The 21,264-nt window shown below is 48.3% G+C and overlaps 1 protein-coding gene across 1 annotated transcript in view; it reads left to right on the top strand.

Moving 5' to 3' along the window:
• Positions 1-21,264, top strand: part of slc12a3 (solute carrier family 12 member 3) — a 173,401-nt gene that overhangs the window by 10,797 nt on the left and 141,340 nt on the right. Inside the window, exons 2-4 of the mRNA XM_056281635.1 lie at positions 8,629-8,766; positions 8,885-8,960; positions 9,130-9,225. Coding sequence (XP_056137610.1) covers positions 8,629-8,766; positions 8,885-8,960; positions 9,130-9,225 — 310 coding nt within the window. The remainder of the gene's footprint in view (positions 1-8,628; positions 8,767-8,884; positions 8,961-9,129; positions 9,226-21,264) is intronic.

Raw genomic sequence — 21,264 nt, 5'->3', positions numbered from 1 at the left:
GCAGTACCCCCCACAGGGTGCCAGGTTACATGGTCGTAAGCCTTCAAGTCCACAAAACACATGTAGACTGGCTGGTCAAACTCCCCCTCAGCACTTCTGCAAGGGTAAAGAGTTGGTCCATTGTTCCACGGCCAGGACAGAATCCGCATCGTTTCTCCTGGATCCGAGGTTTGACAATCGGTTGGAGCCTCCTTTCCAGAACCCTAGAGTAGACTTTCTCAGGGAGGCTGAGCTATGTGATGCCCCGATGACCCTCCGGTTCCTTTTTTTAAGTAAGGGAACCACCACCCTAGTCTGCCACTCCACAGGTACTGTCCCCGACCTCAATGCGATACGAAGTGGTGTGTCAGCTAAGACAGCCAAACAATGTCCAGAGCCTTCAGCATCACGGGGCGGATCTCATCCACACCCAGTGCTTTGCCACCGAGGAGCTTTTTGACTACCTCAGAAACCTCTGCCAGGGATATAGGTGGGCCTTCCCCTGAGCCTTCAGACTCTACCTCCTCCACTGAGGACGTGTTAGTCGGGTTCAGGAGCTCCTCAGCGTTCTTTCCACCGCTCGACAACATCCTCAGTCCATGTCAACAGTTCCCCTCCCCGGCTGAACACAGCCTGAGTCAAGCCCTGCTTCCCCTTCCTGAGTCGCCGGATGGTTTGCCAGAACTTCCTTGAGGCCAACTGAAAGTCCTATTCCATAGCCTCACTGAACTCCGACACCTGAGTTTTTGCTTTCGTGACCACCGAAGCCGCAGCCCTTCTTGCCTCCCGTTACCTTTCTGCTGCTTCAGGAGACCCCTGGACCAACCAAGCCTAAAAAGCCCCCTCCTTCAGCCTGATGGCTTCCCTCACCACCAGTGTCCACCAGCGGGTTCTTAGGTTGCCACCTAAACGGGCACTGATGACCTTATGACCACAGCTCCTACCTGCCGCATCTGCAATAGAGGCTTTGAACATGGCCCAGTCAGACTCCATGTCCCCAGCCTCCCTCAGGATACACGAGAACTTCTTCCGGAGGTGCGAGTTGAAGACCTCATAGACAGGCGCCTCCGCCAGACATTCCCAGTTCATCCTCACTACACGTTTGGGTTTGCCAGGTCTGTCCAGCAGCCTTACCCGCCATCTGATCCAACTCGCCACCAGCTGGTGATCAGTTGACAACTCTGCTCTTCTTTTCACCCGAGTGTCCAAAACATACGGCCACAGATCTGATGATATGACCACAGTGTCTATCATCGATCTTCGGCCTAGGGTTTTCTGATGCCAAGTACAATTTTGAACTACCTTATGTTCAAACATGGTGTTTGTTATGGCCAATCCATGACTCGCACAGAAGTCCAATAACAAGGCACCGCTCGGGTTCAGATTGGGGAGGCCCTTCCTCCCAATCACGCCCCTCCAGGTTTCTCCATCATTGTCCACGTGAGTGTTGAAGTCCCCCAGCAGAACTATAGAGTCCTGAGGTGGAGGCCTATCCAGGACACCACCCAGAGACTCAAAGAAGGCTGGATACTCCAAACTGCTATTCGGTGCATAAGCACACACAACAGTCAGAGCCTTCCCCTCAGCGACTCACAGTCGTATAGAGGCGACCCTCTCATTCCCCGGGGAGAAATCCAACACGGTGGTGCTCAACTGGGGACTTGAATATCCTCGCACCTGTCATCTTGGCCAACTCCGGAAAACTATTAAGTCCAGCCCGTCTCCAGGAGCTTGGTACCAAAGCTCATGCTATCTGTGGAGGTGAGCCCAACTAAACTTAGCACAAAAAGTAAGGAAATTTGTGTTTGGTAGATTCTTTGTTGTAACGATGCTTCTTGGCAAATCTTATATCAGGCACCTGATTGTCAGCACCTGGGGTACCAGAAGCTCAAAACAAGAGTAAATAGCAATGGCAAAATAAGCTGCTTGGCATTGGCAGAGAAGATTTGGCAAATTTTTCATGAGCGCAACCCACATACTTAGCTCTGCTGCTCATCCCACAAATGCATGTTCCTTACAAATGTGGCACCATTTAAAAGGGAAATAAACAGGCTTTCCAAGGGTATAAGATTTATTGCCAAGAAGCATTGTTACAACAAAAATAATCTACCAAACACAAATTTCCTTACTTTTTGTGATAAGTATATATCCAGATGGTACCGCTCCATCTTCCGCACCAGTTCAAGCTCCTTCCCTGCCAGAGACGTGACATTCCATGTCCGGAGGACCAATCTGCAATGCCAGAAGCTGGCACGCCCCGGTCCCCACCTTTGCCTGCCACCCGGCCTGCATTGCACCCTACCTCAATGGTCATCCCTGCGTGTGGTGGGTCCATGGGGTTGTGGCTCCATGTTTTTTTCTGGTTGGGCCCGACCGGACCCCATGGGCCAAGGCCCAGCCACCAGATGCTCGCTGGCAAGCTCCCTTCCCAGGTCTGGCTCCAGGAGGGGGCCCTGGTTTCCCTTTCCCGGGCGAGGTGCTGTAACCCTGCTGGTGTAATTTCATTGGGCTTATTGGGACTTTCTTTGCATTCAAGCAAATGTTTGGGGCAAAACTGATTTCACTCAATAGGATTTATTTTATGGAGGCCAAAAAGAAAGGAGGGAGCATGCCAACTTCTGGCATCGCAGACTGGTCCGCGGGACGTGGAATGTCACCTGTCTGGCAGGGAAGGCGCCTGAGCTGGTGCAGCAGGTGGATCGGTACCAATTGGATATATGTAGTTGGACTCACCTCCACACATAGCATTGGCTCTTGTACCAAATTGCTGGAGAGGGGCTGGACTCTATTTTTCCGGAGTTGGCCAAGGTGATGGGTGCCAGGAAGGTGTGGGGATACTCACAAGTCTCCACTTGAGCACCACAATGTTGGAGTTTTCCCTGGGGAATGAGAGGGTTGCCTCTATACGACCGTTAGTGGCTGGGGTGAAGGCTCTGACTGTTGTGTGTGCTTATGCACTTAATAGCAGTTTTGAGTGTCCGGCCTTCTTAGAGTCTCTGGGTGGTGTCCTGGATAGGGTTCCACCTGGGGAGTCTATAGTTCTGCTGGGAGACTTCCACGCTCACGTGGGCAACAATGGAAAAACCTGGAGGGGCGTAATTGGGGAGAACGGCCTCCCCGATCAGAACTGGAAGCAGTTCCTTGCCATTGGACTTCTGTGCGAGTTATGGATTGGCCATAACATGTTTGAACATAAGGTAGTTCATAAGTGTATTTGAAGCACCTTAGACCAAAGATTGATGATAGACTTTTTGGTCGTATCATCAGATCTGTGGCTGTATGTTTTGGACACTTGGGTGAACAGAAGAGCAGAGTTGTCAACTGATCACCACCTGGTGGTGAGTTGGATCAGATGGCAGGGAAGGCTGTCAGACAGACCTGGCAAACCCAAACGTGTAGTGAGAGTGAGCTGGGAATGTCTGGCGGAGGCCCCGTCTGTGAGGTCTTTAACTCCCACCTCCGGAAGAAGTTCTTGTGTATCCCGAGGGAGGCTGGGGACACAGTGTGAGTGGGCCATATTCAAAGCCTCTCTTGCAGATGCGGCAGGTAGGAGCTGTGGTCATAATGTCGTCGATGTCTGTCGAGGCGGCAACTCCGCTTGTGGAGACCAGTGGTGAGGGAAGCCGTCAGGCTGAAGGAGGCCTTCCGGGCTTGGTTGGCCCAGGGGTCCCCTGAAGCAACAGACAGGTACCAGCAGGCCAGAAGGGTTGTGGCTTCGACGTTTGTGGAAGCAAAGTTCAGTGTGGGAGGAGTTTAGTGAGGCTATGGAGGAAGACTTTCAGTTGGCCTCAAGAAAGTTCTGGCAAACCATCTGGCAACTCAGGAAGGGGAAACAGGGCTTGATTCAGGCTGTGTTCAGCCGGGGAGGGGAATAAGTTGTTCCTGAACCAAGCTAACACATCCTCAGTGGAGGAGGTAGAGTCTGAAGACTTCGGGGAAGCTGCACCCATATCCCTGGCAGAGGTCTTTGAGGTAGATACAGTGGCTTGCAAAAGTATTCATATCCCTTGAACTTTTCCACATTTTGTCATGTTACGACCACAAACATAAATACATTTTATTGGAATTTTATGTGAAAGACCAACACAAAGTGGCACACAATTGTGAAGTACAAAGAAAATTATTCATGATTTCAAAAAAATGTTTACAAATAAAAAACTGAAAAGTGCGGTGTGCAAAAGTATTCAGCCCCTTTTTCTCTGAGTGCAACCAATTGCCTTCAGAAGTTGCCTGATGATTGCTGAATGATCGAATGTTGACCTAATTACTAAATAGAGTCAACCTGTGGGTAATCTAATCTCAGTACAAATACAGTTGTTCTGTGACGGCCTCAGAGGTTTGTTAAGAGAATATTGGGGAGCAAACAGCATCATGAAGTCCAAGGAACACACCAGACAGGTCAGGGATAAAGTTGTGGAGAAGTTTAAAGCAGGGTTAGGCTATAAAAAGATTTCCCAAGCTTTGAACATCTTGCGGAGCACTGTTCAATCCATCACCCGGAGATGGAAAGAGTATGGCACAACTGCAAACCTACCAAGACACGGCCGTCCACCTAAACTTACAGGCCGAACAAGGAGAGCACTGATCAGAGATGTAGCCAAGAGGCCCATGGTGACTCTGGACGAACTGCAGAGATCCACAGCTCAGGCGGGGGAATCTGTCCACAGGACAACTATTGGTTGTGCACTGCACAAATCTGGCTTTTATGGAAGAGTGGTAAGAAGAAAGCCATTGTTAAAAGAAAACCATAAGAAGTGCCGTTTGCAGTTTGCCAGAAGCCATGTGGGGGACACAGCAAACATGTGGAAGAAGGTGCTCTGGTCAGATGAGACCAAAATTCAACTTTTTGGCCTAAATGCAAAACGCTATGTGTGGTGGAAAACTAACACTGCACATCACTCTGAACACACCATCATCCCCACTGTCAAACATGGTGGTGGCAGCATCATGCTCTGGGGGTGCTTCTCTTCAGCAGGGACAGGGAAGATGGTCAGAGTTGATGAGAAGATGGAAGGAGCAAAATACAGGGCAATCTTGAAAGAAAACCTGTTGGAGTCTGCAAAAGACTTGAGACTGGGGCGGAGGTTCACTTTCCAGCAAGACAACGACTCTAAACATAAAGCCCGGGCTACAATGGAATGGTTTAAAACAAAACATATTCATGTGTTAGAATGGCCCAGTCAAAGTCCAGACCTAAATCCAATTGAGAATCTGTGGCAAGATCTAAAAACTGCCGTTCACAAACGCTCTCCATCTAATCTGACTGAGCTTGAGCTGTTTTGCAAAGAAGAATGGGCAAAAAATTCAGTCTTTAGATGTGCAAAGCTGGTAGAGACATACCCCAAAAGATTTGCAGCTGTAATTGCAGCAAAAGGCGGTTCCACAAAGTATTGACTCAGGGGGGCTGAATACTTTCGCACACCACTCTTTTCAGTTTTTTAATTTGTAAAATTTTTTTTTTAAATCATGTATAATTTTCTTTGTACTTCACAATTGTGGGCCACTTTGTGTTGGTCTTTCACATAAAATTCCAATAAAATATATTTATGTTTGTGGTCGAAACGTGACAAAATGTGGAAAAGTTCACGGGGTATGAATACTTTTGCAAGCCACTGTAGATAGATGGATAGATAGACAGTTTTATTAGCCACACGACCAAGGCCGGTGGAATTTGTTTTTGGTACACTTTACACTCTGCAGCACAATACATACATGGACAAAAACAGACACTCCACATATTATCACGAACAGTTCACAATAACAGAAATAAACATATCCGGCAAAGCAGGTGAATGGTGGTATTTATGCCAATGGTGTGTGAGGAGGGGACTATAGGGAGGAATTCAGAGTCCTTATGGGAAGGGGAAAAAAACTGTGAAGCGTTTAGACTTAGTTGACAGTGACATGTAGCACCTCCCTGAGGGAAGGAGCTGGAAGAGGTGATGAGCAGGATGTGAGGGGTTGGAGATGATCTTCTTTGCTTGCTTTACAGTCCGATTAGTATGTAGAGATCCAACTGAGCGGAGTGGGTTGCCTATGATTTTGGATGCCTTGTTGACAATCTGCTGCAGTTTTTTCTGTTTGGCTGTCCATGCCACCATACCATACTGTAATAGATGTTATGATGGATTCGATAATGGCTGAGTAAAACAGAACGAGCAGTTGATGTTTGATCCGGTATTTTTTTTAGGCTGCCGAAGAAAGAAAAGTAATTGTTGAGCTTTTGGAATGATGTGCAAAAGCTCAACAATGCAACTACTATCCTGTTACTTGCTCTTATTACATATTGTATTCACTCATCTAAAAAGAAAAAAACTCTTTCTTGCGCTTTTACTTTAGCACTGGTTTTACTCTTAGATGCTTGTTTGGAGAGAAGATGCACTTATGACCTCTGACTAGTAGTTCTCCTGATTTCCTACGTTAAATGCACTTATTGTAAGTCATTTTGGATAAAAGCGCCGGCTAAATGACTGTAATGTATTCAGTGTTAATTTTCCATTTCAGGTTATTGCTGATGTATGTTCCAATGAATTTAAAAGAGTTGGTGGTGGTGATGGGGTCTCCATTCATTTTTATGGGTGTTTTAGGATTCGGCATGTATCAGGAGTCAATGAGTTCTTGGGTTTTGGCTGTTTTAAGCAGAAGATTGTTGTTTGCGCACCAAGTGACAGCTTGGTCTACTTCAGTGCGATACCGGGTTTCATCATTGTTGGAGATGAGGACTACAATGGTTGTGTCGTCTGCGTATTTTATTATTTTCACAGAGCTATCCGTGGACGTAAAGTGAGTGGTGTAAAGTGAGAAGAGCCAGTGGGAGAGAACACAGCCCTGAGGAGCACCTGTACTGAGGTTGTGAGGTTAGGTTATTAACCTTCACCCTCTGTGGCCTGTTCCACAGGAAGCTCCGAATCCAGTGGCATATGGCTGGGTCAATGTTCATGGTAAAGAGTTTGAGTGGGTTGATGGAGTTGAAGGTGGAACTAAAGTCTATGAACAGGATGCATGTGTAGGTGTTTGGTGAGTCCAGGTGTTACAGGGCATGGTGCAGGGCTATGCTAATAGGCAAGTTGATATGGGTTCATCACTGGGGAGGTGCAAGATTTCAAGTGTGACAAAATGATGCGCTCAAATGCTTTCATGGCAACAGATGTTAGGGCAACTGGTCTGCAGTCATTAGTTAAGAAGCTCCTCGGTGGCAAGGCGCCAAGTGTGGATGAGATTCGCCCTGAGATGGTGAAGGCTCTGGGCATTGTTTGGGCTGTCTTGACTGACACGCCTTTTCAGTGTCGTGTGGAGGTTGGGGATAGAACCTGTGGAGTGGCAGACTGTGATGGTGGTTCCCATATTTAAAAAAGGAGACCGGAGGGTGTGCGCCAATTATTGGGGCATCACAATGCTCAGCCTCCCTGGGAAAGTCTAGTCTAGGGTGCTGGAAAGGATGCTCCGACCGATTGTTGAATCTGGGATCCAGGAGGAGCAATGCGGATTCCGTCCTCGCCATGGAACAACGGATCAACTCTTTACCCTTGCGGAAATGCTGAGGGAGGCATGGGAGTTTGACCAGCCAGTCTACATGTGTTTTGTGGACTTGGAGAAGGAGACGACCATGTACCCTGGGGCACTCTGTGGGGGGTACTGCGGGGGTTTGGGGTACCAGGGCAGTTGCTACAAGCCATCCGGTCCTTGTATAACCAAAGTGAGAGCTGTGTCCGTATTCTCGGCATAAAGTCAAACACGTTGTCAGTGGGTGTCGGGCTCCACCAAGGTTGTCACTTGTCTCCGATTCTGTTTGTGATATTCATGGACAGGATCTCAAGGTGCAGCCAATATATGACCAGCAGAAGATTTGGTTTTGTTTCATCAGAACGCGACCTCCAGTGCACACTAGGACAGTTTGCAGCTGAGTTTGAAATGGTGGGGATGAGAGTCAGCACCTCCAAGTCTGTGGCCATGGTTCTCTACTTGAAAATCATGGATTGCTCCCTCCGGGTTAGGGATAAGTTGTTCCCTCAAGTGAAGAACCATCATGGTGAAGAGGGAGCTGAGCTGGAAGGCAAAGCTCTCAATTTACCAGTCAATCTTCGTTCCAACCCTCACCCTATGGTCATGAACTTTGGGTAGTGAACGAAAGGGTGAGATCGCGGATACAAGCAGCGGAAATGTGTTTCCTCCATAGGGTGTCTAAGGGTGAGGAGCTCGGACATCTGGTGGATGCTCGGAGTGGGAGCCACTGCTCCTTCGCGTTGAAAGGAGCCAGCTGAGGTTGTATGGACTTCTGATTAGGATGCCTCCTAGGCGCCTTACTTTAGAGGTTTACCAGGCATGTCCAACTGGGAGGCGACCTCTGGGCAGATCCAGAATTCGCTGGAGGGACTACATGTCCAATCTAGCCTGGGAACACCTTTGGATCCCCCAGGGGGAGGTGGAGGGCATTGTTGGGGAAAGGAATGTCTGGACTGCCCGACTTAGCTTGCTGCCACCATGACCCGACTCAGGAGAAGCAGCTGATGATGAGATGACAGACAAAAAGAGATGATCAAGTTGATGAATCTGGTAGTGGATAACATTTTTTTGACGATAGAAATTATAATTTGATGAAGGACCTTCTTTCACAAAATTCCATTAATGTCGCTATCTTTTATTTAGGAGGATGCCAGTTCTCCTCCTCTGTATGAGGAGACAACAGTCAGAGGGATGGTGAGAGCAAACAGTCCTGAAGACGAGGAGAAGGGGGGTAACGGACCAATGCCTGAGCCTACACGCTTTGGCTGGATACAGGGAGTCATGGTAATGTTATTAATTGTCAAAGAGATTCAGAGATTCACACCTTTTCATAGCTCCTACCTCCAGTCAGGAATCATGTCTGTCTGTCTGTCTGTCTGTCTGTCTGTCTGTCTATCTATAGATCCGTTGTATGCTGAATATTTGGGGGGTGATTCTGTATCTGAGACTGCCCTGGATCACTGCTCAAGCTGGTGTAGGTGTGTTGACACAACGTATCACTTATTTACACTACTACTGTTCTGGTTTGTTGACACTCATAGATAGTTTTACTTCCATGGTCTTCATAATCAACATTCTCTCTTGGACATTTCTGTAAGAGTCTTAACAGTCTTGGTCTCCCTTTGTTCCTCTGCATCTCTCTAACAGGTCTGACCTGGGTGATTATTCTCCTGTCCTCTTGTATAACAGGGATCACTGGTCTCTCTACCTCAGCAATCGCTGCTAATGGCAAGGTCAAAGGAGGTCTGTACATGCAAATAAATATACATATGTGTGTAAAATGATGCATTTACTTTCCCCTTAAATGCATAGCTCAGAACAGACATTTAAATGATCTACCTACACAAATTCAAAAGGAGTCTAAACTACATAAATATGGTTATATATTTGTATATGAGGTGGTATGGTGTGGCGCAGTGATTAGCGCAGTCGCCTCAAGGCAAGAAGGTCCTGGGTTCGAGCCCCGGGGGTAGTCCAACCTTGGGGGTCGTCCCGGGTCATCCTCTGTGGAGTTTGCATGTTCTCCCTGTGTCTGCGTGGGTTACCTCCAGGTGCTCCGATTTACTCCCACAGTCCAAAGACATGTAGGTCAAGTGAATCGGCCATACTAAATTGTCCCTAGGTGTGTGTGTGTGTGTGTGTGTGTGTGTGTGTGTGTGTGTGTGTGTGTGTGTGTGTGTGTGTGTGTGTGTGTGCGTGCGTGCGTGCGCGCGCGCGCGCGCGCGCCTGTGAAGGCCTGGCAGCCTTTCCAGGGTGTCTCCCCGCCTGCCGCCCAATGACTGCTGGGATAGGCTCCAGCATCCCCGTGAGCAGTATAAGCGGTTTGGATAATGGATGAATTTGTACATAACTGTATGATGTCTACATACACATGTATTCATTATATTTTACTGTTAAAATTTTACAAGCAAAAACAGAAACATACAAAACCCATGAAAAGACAAGCGTAAACAGCTACAGCACTAGTGTTGTTTCTGTTTATTTTGGGGACATTCCTTAATGTAACTGTAAAGACCTTAAATTGAATATCATCTTTATGATATACAATTAGAAATTGTGAATAGATATGGCCCACTTTGGCTGTTCATTTGAGCTTTCTATTCTTACTCTATTTTCTCATCAGCAACTAAATGTCCCCCTAATCTAATGACCTCTAAATGGAAAAAGTTTGGATGGTATATTAAATTAAAATTAAAACTGAAAACATTGATTTGTAAATAATCTTTGACCTGTATTATATTGAAAACAATACCACAGTAAATTATTTGATCTTTTACCTCATGGATTTTATTGTTTTTGTTTTCTCAAAATAAACACTTGTTTTAATTTTGATTCTTTCAACATATTTTAAAAAAAGGGACAGCAAAGCATTTACAGTTTGTAACATTGCCATTCCTTTTCACAACACTTAAAAGACGTTAAGGGACTGAACAAGGACACCAAGTGGTGAAGCATTTCAAGTGTAATTTTGTCCCAGTCTTCCTGCCAATAAGTCATAAGGTGTGTAACAGTACAGGGTTTTCATTGTCGCATTTAGTGTTTCAAAATGCTCCACACATTCTCTGTTGGGGACAGGTCAGGACTGCAGGGAGGCCAGTCCAGAACCCGTGCCCTCTTGTTCTGCAGCCATGCCTTTGTAATGTGTGCAGAATGTGATTTTGCATTATCTTGTTGAAATATGCTTGGGTGTTCCTGGAAAAGATGTCATCTTGAAGGCAGCATATGTTGCTCCAAAATCTCTATGTACGTTTCAACATTAATGGTGCCATCCAACCAACCAACCAACCAAGTGTAAGTTACATTTTTCAAGGGTGCTGACACGACCCCATTTCATGACAGACCCTGGCTTTTGGACTTGCTGTTGGTAACAATCTGGATGGTCCTTTTCTTCTATAGTCTGGAGCACCTGGCATCCATTTCTTCCAAAAAATATCATAAATACTGATTAATCTGACCACAATACACGTTTCCATGTGTGATGGTCCATCCTAGATGCCTCTAGAGAAATCAATGAAGCTTCTAGACATGGTTAATATAAGGTTTCCTTTTAGCACAGTAACGTTTCAACTTGGATATGTGGTTGTAACTACGTATTGTTGTGCTTGACAAAGGCTTGCCAAAGTAATCCTGAGCCCATGTAGTTATATCACTTATAGATAAATGATGGTTCTTGATGCAGTGCCATCTGAGGGATTGGATCGGTTATTCAACTTTTGCTTGCACCCTCGCCCTTTACAAACTGAAATTCCTCCAGATTCCTTGAATCTGTTAATTGTGTTATGCACTGTAGAGGGTGAAATATCCAAATCCCTTCCTATCTATCTTTAAGGAATATTGCTTTTAAACATTTCAATAATTTTCTCATGCAGTTGTTGGCAAACCGGCAATCCTCAGCCCATCTTTGCTCCTAAGGAGTAGGCCTTTCTTGGATGCTGCTTTTGAACCAAATCATAATTACAATCACCTGTTGACATCACATAATTTAATATGCAGTTGGATAGCTCAGTAGGAACACCGACTTACTTGCTGGAGATCAGAAGGTCAAACCCCGGTGGGGGACAAGACTCCAGTAAGACTCTTTGGCTTATACTCCTAATACAAGCCAACTACCTCTAAAATGTACAACACTTTGGATAAAAGCATCTGCTAAATGAAATTGTAAATTTATTATTTTACCTCATTCTTAATTTTTTGGCATGTTCCCTGTTGTTCAGGGGTCGGCACATCAGATTTTATAGTTTCCATCAGTACCCTGTGAGGGCACAGCATCAATGGTGTCCTTGACCGATCTGGTGTGGTCTTGTCATTCCGCATACTGATTTAGCAAAATTTTACATCGGATGTCCTTCCTGACACAACCACTAACCCTATGGATGGGGGCACAGGTAAAGTGTTGGATGCCATCCCAGTATTCATGGACTTGCCCATCATCATATTCTGGAGTTAGAAAACAACGAGACAGGAGACGTGAGAGTAGACGTAGTCGAGGTAGTTTACTAGCTCCAACTTTGCATGTCATACGTTCGACAACGACACTGAACTGACTGTGAACCGGAAGCGGAAGTGCATTATCTGACCCCTCGCCTCTTCCCTTAAAGGTACACCGTCCTCTTAGGTGAATGTCTCTCGATATACAGATGTGGGTCACCACAATATCATTTATCAATTATTTTACCGTATTACTAGCTCTAAATTTCCCCAGGCCTAATTTTTAAAAATTTATTTTTTATTTTTGGAATGTGTTGCAGGCCTGAAGGGCAGGAATTTATGTATATTTATAAATGAAATGAAGTTGACCAGACAAAACATGAAATATCTTGTTTTCATACTGTCCACAATGAAATACGAGTCAAAGCAAATTCAGAAATTGTCATAGACGTGAGTTTAATGATGTTTTACAACAGTTGCTACTGTAAGTGTGAGGTGCCGAAAAGCAGTCAGTACGTTACACAAGGATGCTGATGTTGTTGTAGAGCCTAAGAGCACGGAGAATAAACCCATCCTTTAATTGCAAAATAGTTAACTCTCGCTAGCCATTCTTATAATAAACAAAAGCTAGTTTATTACATGGTGTCAGAAGCGATTGAGGTGACATAGTTTCAACCGCCAGAGAGCTTTTGCTTTGAGAAGCCCGCCGAATGGCCCGACTGGAAAAAATTGTTTACTCGCTACAGAACGACTACTAAACTGGACAAAGAGGACGGCCCAGTTCAAGTAAGCACGCTGGTGTATGCACTCGGAAAAGAAGCAGAAAATATTCTTGGCTCTTTCACCTACGGTGAGGGGGGAAATGAGTCACAATATGAGGTTGTATTGGCAAAGTTTGATGCATATTTTATCCCGAGACGCAACGTTATTGACGAACGAGCATGTTTTAACCAGCGCGTGCAGCGTGCGAGAGAGCGTGCAGAGACATTTCATTCGTGCTCTGTACGAACTGTCGGAGCACTGCGACTTCGGGACAAACCGTGAGGAACGCATCAGGGACCGCATCGTGGTGGGCATTCGGGATAAAGACCTGTCTCAGAGGCTACAGCTGATCCCGAACCTCACTCTGGAGATGACTGTGCAGGAGGTGCGGCAGTCAGATGAGGTAAAAGCTCTGGTCAGTCAGCAGGCAGAGAGGGCTTGTGCTATGCAGGAGGTAGCACAACAACACAGCAACGGCGCAAAGGCAAAATGGCGGCGCCCACAGAGAGACAAGCACATGGACCGTGACAGTGACCGCAGAAAGTGTGGACGGTGCGGCAAAACACCACACAGCCAGGAGGATAAGTGCCCAACAAGGAAGTCTACTTGCAACAAATGTGGGAAAAGTGGATGCTGGGAGAGGGTATGTAAAAGCAGGCTGGTGAGTGAAGTGACTGAGGGCGAGGAACATGATGGACACTATTGTCTCGGCTCAGTTAATAGCACACCTTACAATAATGATGAATGGACAGTTACATTGAACATCAGTAGTGTGTCCATAGAATTTAAAATTGACACGGGCTGATTGTAGCATCATGAGTGAAGCGGTGTACAAAACACTCGAGCCCACAAGAGTCCTACAGAGGCCAAAGAAAGTACTGAGTGGTCCAGGGGGCGGTTTGAACTGTTTAGGGCAGTTTATAACTCAGACCAGCTACAAAGGCAAACCATACACATGCATGCTCTATGTTATTAGAGGGGTGAGCATGAATAACCTACTCAGCAGGCCTGTAGCTTTAGCAATGAGTAAAGAGAGTGTATGAAATCAGCAGCAGTGAACAGGAGTTTGGTCTACTTAAAATACAGCCTGTAAAAATAGTGCTGCAGGAAAATGCCCAGTCCTATTCAGTCTGCACCACACGCCATGTCCCCATACCCCTCCTGGGTGCAGTGAACGGAGAGTTGGAATGGATGAAGGCCAACGACATCATTGAGGCTGTGACTGAAGCCACAGAGTGGTGCGCCGCGATGGTGCCAGTCCCAAAAAAGTCGGGTAAAGCGCGCATCTGTGTCGACTTAAAGAAGCTGAACAAAGCTGTCGAGAGAGAGGTTTATACTGCCAATATCAGAGGAGATGATCGCTCAGCTCAACGGCTCCACAGTCTTCTCATCATTAGACGCAGCCTCGGGGTTCTGGCAGATCCCACTGGACAAAGACAGCCAGAGGTTGACCACCTTTATTACACCGTGTAGAAGGTATTGTTTTAAACGTCTTCTGTTTGTGATCACCAGTGCTCCTGAGATCTTTTAAAGAAAGATGATGGAGATGCTGGAGGGGCTGCAGGGAGTTGCTGTTTATATGGACGTCATCATCGTCCATGGCAGCGACATGAGAGAGCACGATGAACGGCTGCAGAAAGTCATGGAGTGACTAGAGTCTGCAGGCCTAAAGCTGAACACAGAGAAGTGTGTGCATAGAAAGAGGGAGCTACACTTCCTGGGTCAGGTGATCAATAACGACGGCATGCGACCCGACCTGGTGAAAGTGTCTGCAGTCAACAACCTCAACCTGCCTGAAAACGTCCAAGAGCTGAAGAGGGCGTTCGGCGTGATAAATTACCTGGGGAAATACATTCCCGACCTAGCTACAGTGGGCCAGCCACTGTATGGACTGCTTAAGTCTGACTCAGTGTGGATGTGAGGTCCAGCGCAGCGGACAACCTTCGAACGAATCAAAGAGCTCCTCACAACATCACCTAACTTGGTGTTCTATGATGTAAACAAGAGCACAGTGGTCTCAGCCGACGCAAGCAGCTATGGGATAGGTGGCGTCCTGTTGCAGCTCCATGGCGAGGACTGGAGACAGGTGGCGTACTGTTCAAGGTGACTGGGCGATGATGAAACGAAGTATGCTCAAATAGAAAAGGAGTGCCTGGCGTGTGTGTGGGCATGTGAGAGGTTTGAAATGTACAGTGCATCCGGAAAGTATTCACACCTTCACTTTCCCCACATTTTGTTAGGATACAGCCTTATTCCAAAATGGATTAAATTCCTTTTTTTCTCATCAATCTACATAGAATACCCCATAATGACAAAGCAAAAAAGGTTTTGTAGAAATTTTTGCAAATTTATTAAAAATAAAAAACTGAAATATTGCATGTACATAAGTATTCACACCTTTTACTCAGTACTTGGTTGAGGCACCCTTGGCAGCGAGTACAGCCTCAAGTCTTCTTGGGTATGAAGCTTCTTGGGTACCGGTCAGGGGTTGTGGCATTGTTCAGGCGACGAAAATCGCCGCAGGGACGCCAACCGCCGTCAGCCTTAGAAACCATGTGCAGGGGGGAGGCCCACGGGCTGTCCGAGCGAAGCACAATGCCGAGGCGTTCCATGATGGCAAACTCCTCCCTGGCGATCGCGAGCTTAGCAGAGTCGAGGCTCCGAGCACGTGCGTAGACCCGGGGGCCGTCGGTGGCAATATGGTGCTCCACGCCGTGCTTAGCCACCGCTGACGAGAACGTGGGTGTGGTGAGGTCAGGGAACTCTGCGAGCAGTCGTTGATAAGTGTCTCGGGCGGCGAGCATGTTTGACAGGCCGAGTGTCCCTGCACCTCCCAGTGTGCACAGGTATGTAGCGAAAGAGACAGCATCGATCAAGCGACAGTTTGTAACATCCATCAGCAGCCTAAAGGCGCACAGGAAGTCCGCGCCCAGGGGGTAACCGACACCGCGGCCATAACGAAGTCCCAGCCGAAACGCCGCCCGCCGAAACACACCTCCACATAACTGGTGCCGTAGGTACGTATGGGCGTGCCGTTCGCGGCATCCATCCGGGGGCCTTGACCGCAGGCCATGGTGTCCGCGGCCGATGCAGGCAGGATGCTACGCTGAACGCCCGAATCGACCAGCAGCCGCCGGCCAGATAAGGCGTCCTTGATAAATAACAGCCTGCTGTTCTCGCCGGCGCTCTCGGCCCTGGCGTTTCCCTGGACGCTGAAGCTGCGTGGCGGGCGACACTGCTTGGCCCTGGCACCAACCTGTTGTGGTAATAACACAACCCGCTGTCACGCTGGTGGCGGGCAGCCACCGCAGCCGCGGTGCCCACTGCGTCCTCCAGCGGCGGGGGCGAAGTCTGGGTGGGGAGCATCGCATGAACGAACTGCTGCCGGTTGGCAAGGAAAATCCTGTCCGCTGCTGCACCCAGAGCGCGGTAGTCTTTGGTGGAGAAGAGGGGGGAGCTGGCCAACGCTGTGCGCACAGGCACTGGGAGCTGCCGCAGAAAAATATGGGTGAAAATGAAGGAGGGGTCCGCCGAGCCCAAAACGGCCAACATCTTCTCCGGAAGCTCAGAAGGTTTGCTATCGCCGAGTCCGTTGAGTGACAACAGGCTATCCGCATTCTCCATCTCCGACAGCTCGAAGAGCTGTAAAAGGAAGGCCTTGAGTGCGCCGTATTTTCCCACAGCCGGGGGGGCTTCCAGTAGCCCCGTAGCTTGGGCCGTCGTCTGGGCATCCAACGCCGCCACCACATGGAAATACCTTGTATCGTCCCGCGTTATTCCTCCCAGCTCGAACTGGGCTTCAATGTGCTGAAACCATGGCCGGGTACTGTGCTGCCAAAACTCGGGCAACTTCACCGTCGCTGCTGAGATCCTAGCGCTAACACGAGCCATTCCGTTAGCATCACTCGGAGCCGGAGCGGTGTCGTCATCGCTTTGGGTCGGCATGTTCGTTGTCAACGTGCGGGGTCACCAATGTGGGTGTGCAGGAATGAGGAGACGGAGAGATCGAGTCAAGTCAATTCTGTTTACTCGCCACACATAACAACACCGATACAGCACAATCCCTCGTGGCAACCAGCTAACCGCTAGGCTGCTGCAAAACATGGCTCCTCGGAAACCCCAAGCGGTGACTACGTCAGCACTCTAAAATGTCTGCCTTAAAGGAGCAGCAGCCCCTGGTGAATCTACCCTCAAATGTGTATCACCACAGCAGTATCTAAAAGGGGGAGATGTCACAGATGTGAGTTTTATGACGTGTTTTACGACAGTTGCTACTGTAAGTGGGAGGTGCCGAAAAGCAGTCAGTACGTTACACACGGATGCTGATGTTGTTGTGGAGCCTAAAAGCACGGAGAATAAACCATCCTTTAATTGCAAAATACTGAACTCTCGCTAGTCATTCTTATAATAAACAAAAGTTAGTCTATTAGTTTATTACAGAAATCACTGCTTTCATTTGGTGCATTTTCAATACTGTCACAACTTTTTCTGAGTTGGGTTTGTAAATGTGTTGGAAATGCTCTTTTATGATTATGTAAGATCGCTAAATAAGATTTCCATATGGGATCGGTCAATAACTGGGTTACCAACGACTGCCACCAGTACTGTTGACCAGGGTGCCAGTGGAAACTATACTGTTGGGCGGAGGAGAAGGAGAGGGGGAAGGCATGTTCTGAGGCAGTGAGAGAGGAGGAAGGGTAGGAGTGTTGAGGGGAGAGTCGGAACTTTGAATGTTGGCACTATGACTACTAAAGGGAGAGCACTGGCTGATATGATGGAAAGAAAAAGATAGGTATGCTGTATGTGCAAGAAACCAGGTGGAAGGGGAGTAAGGCCAAGAGCATCGGAGATGGATTCAAACTCTTCTACCATGGTGCGAATGGGAGGAGAAATAGGGTAGAGGTAATTCTGACGGAAGAGTATGTCAAGAGTGTGCTGGAGGTTAATAGTGTCAGACAGAGTGATGAGTAGGAAAATGGAAATCGAAGGTGTATTGACAAATGTTATCAGCACATATACCCTGCAAGTTGGGTGTGAGATGGAAGAGAAAGAATAATTCTGGAGTGAGCTGGATGAAGTGGTGGACAGTGTACCAAAGGATGAGAGAGTGGTGATTGGAGCGGACTTCAGTGAGCATGTTGGTGGAGGGAACAGAGGTAATGAGGAGGTGATGGGTAGGTATGGTGTCAAGGAGAGAAATGTGGAAGGAAAGATGGTGGTGGATTTTGTGAAAAAGATGGAAATGGCTGTGGTAAATGCATATTTCAAGAAGAGGGAGGAACACAGGCTGACATACAAGAGGGGGGGAAAGTGCACACAGGTGGAATATATCATGTAGAAGGTGTGATCTAAAAGGAATTGGAGACTGCAAGGTGGTGACAAGGGAGAACATAGCTGTGCAGCATCGGATGGTGGTCTGTAGGATGACTTTGGAGACCAAGAAGAGGAAGAGAGTGAAGGCAGAGCCAAAGATCGAATGGTGGAAGTTGAAGAAGGAAGACTGTTGTGTGGAATTCAGGGAGCAGTTGAGACAAGCACTGGGTGGAAGTGTCGGATGGCTGGACAGGCACTGGAGATATAGTGAGGGAGACAGCTAGGGAGGTGCTTGGTGTGTCATCAGGACAGAGGAAGGAAGACAAGGAGAGTTGGTGGTGGAATGAGGAAGTACAACAAATTATACAGAGGAAGATGTTGGCAAAGATGAAGTGGGATAGTCAGGGAGATGAAGAAAGTAGACAGGAGTACAAGGAGATGCAGCATAAAGCGAAGTGAGAGGTGACAAAAGGAAAATTAGTATGGTGAGTTGTATGAGAGGTTAGACACTAAGGAAGGAGAAAAGCAATTGTACCGATTGGCTGGCAGAAGGACTGAGCTGCGAAGGATGTGCAGCAAGTTAGGGCGATCAAGGATAGAGATGGAAATGTGCTGACAAGCGAGGAGAGTGTGCTGAGAAGGTGGAAGGAGTACTTTGAGAGGCTGGTGAATGAAGAAAATGAGAGAGCGAGAAGGTTGGATGATGTGGGGATAGGGAATCAGGAAGTGCGGTGGATTAGCAAGGAGGAAGTGAGGGCAGCTATGAAGAGGATGAAGAGTGGAGAGGCAGTTGGTCCTGATCGTGGAGGCATGGAGATGTTTAGGAGAAATGGCAGTGGAGTTTTGATCTAGATTGTTTAACACAATCTTGGAAAGTGAGAAGATGCCTGAGGAGTTGAGAAGAAGAATATTGATACCGATTTTCAAGAATAAGGGTGATGTGCAGAACTGTAGCGACTACAGAGGTATAAAGTTGATCAGCCACAGCATGAAGATATGGTAAACAGTAATAGAAGCTAGGTTAAGAGGAGAGGTGATGATTAGAGAGCAGCAGTATGGTTCTATGCCATGAAAGAGCCTGACAGATGCAACGTTTGCTTTGAGAATGTTGATTGAGAAGTATAGAGAAGGCCAGAAGGAGTTACATTGTGTTTTTGTGGATTTAGAGAAAGATATGACAGGGTGCTTAGAGAGGAAGTGTGGTATTGTATGAGGAAGTCGGGTGTTGTTCTATGTAGGAGTGGTCTATGACATGTATGAGGGAAGTGTGATAATGATGAGGGGTGCAGTTGGAATGACATATGGGTTCAAGGTGGAGGTGAGAGTACATCAAAGCCACGCAGACATCATGCCAACAGGACAGCTCCTCCCTGACCCTCCTGTACGGTACCAGCTCCTCAGGGACCGTCAGGGGCCAGCCCTCCCGGATGAAGGTACGCAATTGGGAGAGGAGGGGGTCCACCTCCGAGGCAAGCTGGAGGTCCTGGAGAGAAACTGCAGCTTGGAGTGGGGCGTGCAACATCTGAATGAGGTCTGGCTCCGTTACGTCTGGGCCTGAGTCTGGTGCGGGGCCAGGGCTAGCTCTGGAAAGAAGGTCCGCCACTACGTTATCCCGACCTAGGGTGAACTGAGGGGAGAAATCGTACTGCTGGGCCTCTCGGACCAGCGGTGGACCCGCAGCGGTTTGTGTCCTGATCCCGACGAAGCTAGTAGGGACGTGAGGGCCTGGTGGTCAGTCTGCAGCGTGAAGTGCCTCCCATACAGGTACATGTGCCAACGCTCACACACCCACACACATGTCAATGCCTCCCGCTCCCCCACGGAGTATTTCTGTTCAGCTGCAGTGAGTGAGCGAGAGGCGAATGCAACAGGGCGCTTGGGGTCGTGCTAGAGCTGGGACAGCACAGCGCCCACTGCTGTGTTGGAGGCGTCACAGGTCACTATAGTGGGGCTGTTAATGTCAAAATGTGCCAGCACCGGGGGAGATGTAAGCTGTTCCTTAAGGTGGCGCACAGCTGCAGAGCAGGCCGGGGTCCATGTCCAGGCCGCATCCTTTTTTAGGAGTTCCCGTAGTGGGGTTGTGGTTGAAGAATACTGAGGCAGGAAGCGCAAGTAATAGGCCGTCATACCCAGGAAGGAAGCGAGCTGGGTCGAGCGTGTGGGTTCAGGGAGGCGTTGTATTGCCTCCACATTAGAAAGGAGCGGGCTGACGCCATCAGCAGTCAGGCGGAAACCCACAAACTCGATGGCGGGTACTGAGAAGGTGCACTTCTCGCCATTCAGCGTGAGATTGTGGCTGGCGAGGACATTGAGCACCCTAGTGAGGCACTCATCATGGACGGCTGCAGTCGGGCCGTGCACCACAATGTCATCCAGGTAGATGACCACCCCAGGAATGCCGGCAAATATGGTGGACATAATTTTCTGAAAGCAACTGGGGGCAGAGCTGAGGCCGAATGGCATACGTGTGTAGTGGTAAACCCCAGTGTGTGTCACAAATGCATTGAGGTCACGGCTGTCTGGGTGTAGTGGGACCTGCAGGTAGCCCTGGCAGAGGTCAAGTTTTGAGAACACGGAGGAGCCGTGAAATTTGGCCGTCAACTCCTCTACTGTTGGTAGTGGGTACTTATCCGGAATCACCGCCTTGTTCACTGACCTGAGATCCATACATGGACGCAGCCCTCCTGACTTTTTCTTTGCCACCACCAGGTTGGAGATCCAGGGCGATGCGTCCACATGCTCGATTATGCCTGCATCTAGCAGCTTCCCCAGTTCAGCAGTTACGTCGTCACGCAGGGCAAGAGGTGGGCGGCGCAGAGGCTGGATGACTGCGCGCACCTCAGGATTCAGGAGGGGCTGGTGGTTAAAAGCAGTTAGGCAGCCCAGGCCGCTGAATAGAGAAGGCCAGCGCTGCTGCCATGACAGGCCCACAGCCAGCATGGTACAGCCAGCATTGTCCATGAGAGAGAACCCTAAGTCACAGAACAAATCCAGACCCATAAGGTTAGCTCCATGATGGGACACCTGGAAAGTGAATGAGGTAAGGGCTTTGGTCCCATACCGAATTAACAAGTCTACGGTACCCACCATACCAATCTTGGAATTGGCATAGCCGTACAGGTCCTCCGCATCAGTCCTGATGTGCCGCAGGGGAAAAAGCCGTCGGACTGTGGACACGTTCAGTAACGACTTTGAAGCCCCTGTGTCTAGCAGGAGCGGCACACACACCCCGTCCAATTCCACAGTGCACCACTTGAAGGGCCGGGCCTGGGAGCTTAC

This window comes from Lampris incognitus, chromosome 6, assembly GCF_029633865.1.
Source record: "Lampris incognitus isolate fLamInc1 chromosome 6, fLamInc1.hap2, whole genome shotgun sequence".
NCBI lineage: Eukaryota > Metazoa > Chordata > Actinopteri > Lampriformes > Lampridae > Lampris > Lampris incognitus.
The sequence above is the reverse complement of the archived record's forward strand: the minus strand, read 5'-3'. Positions and strand labels throughout refer to the sequence as shown.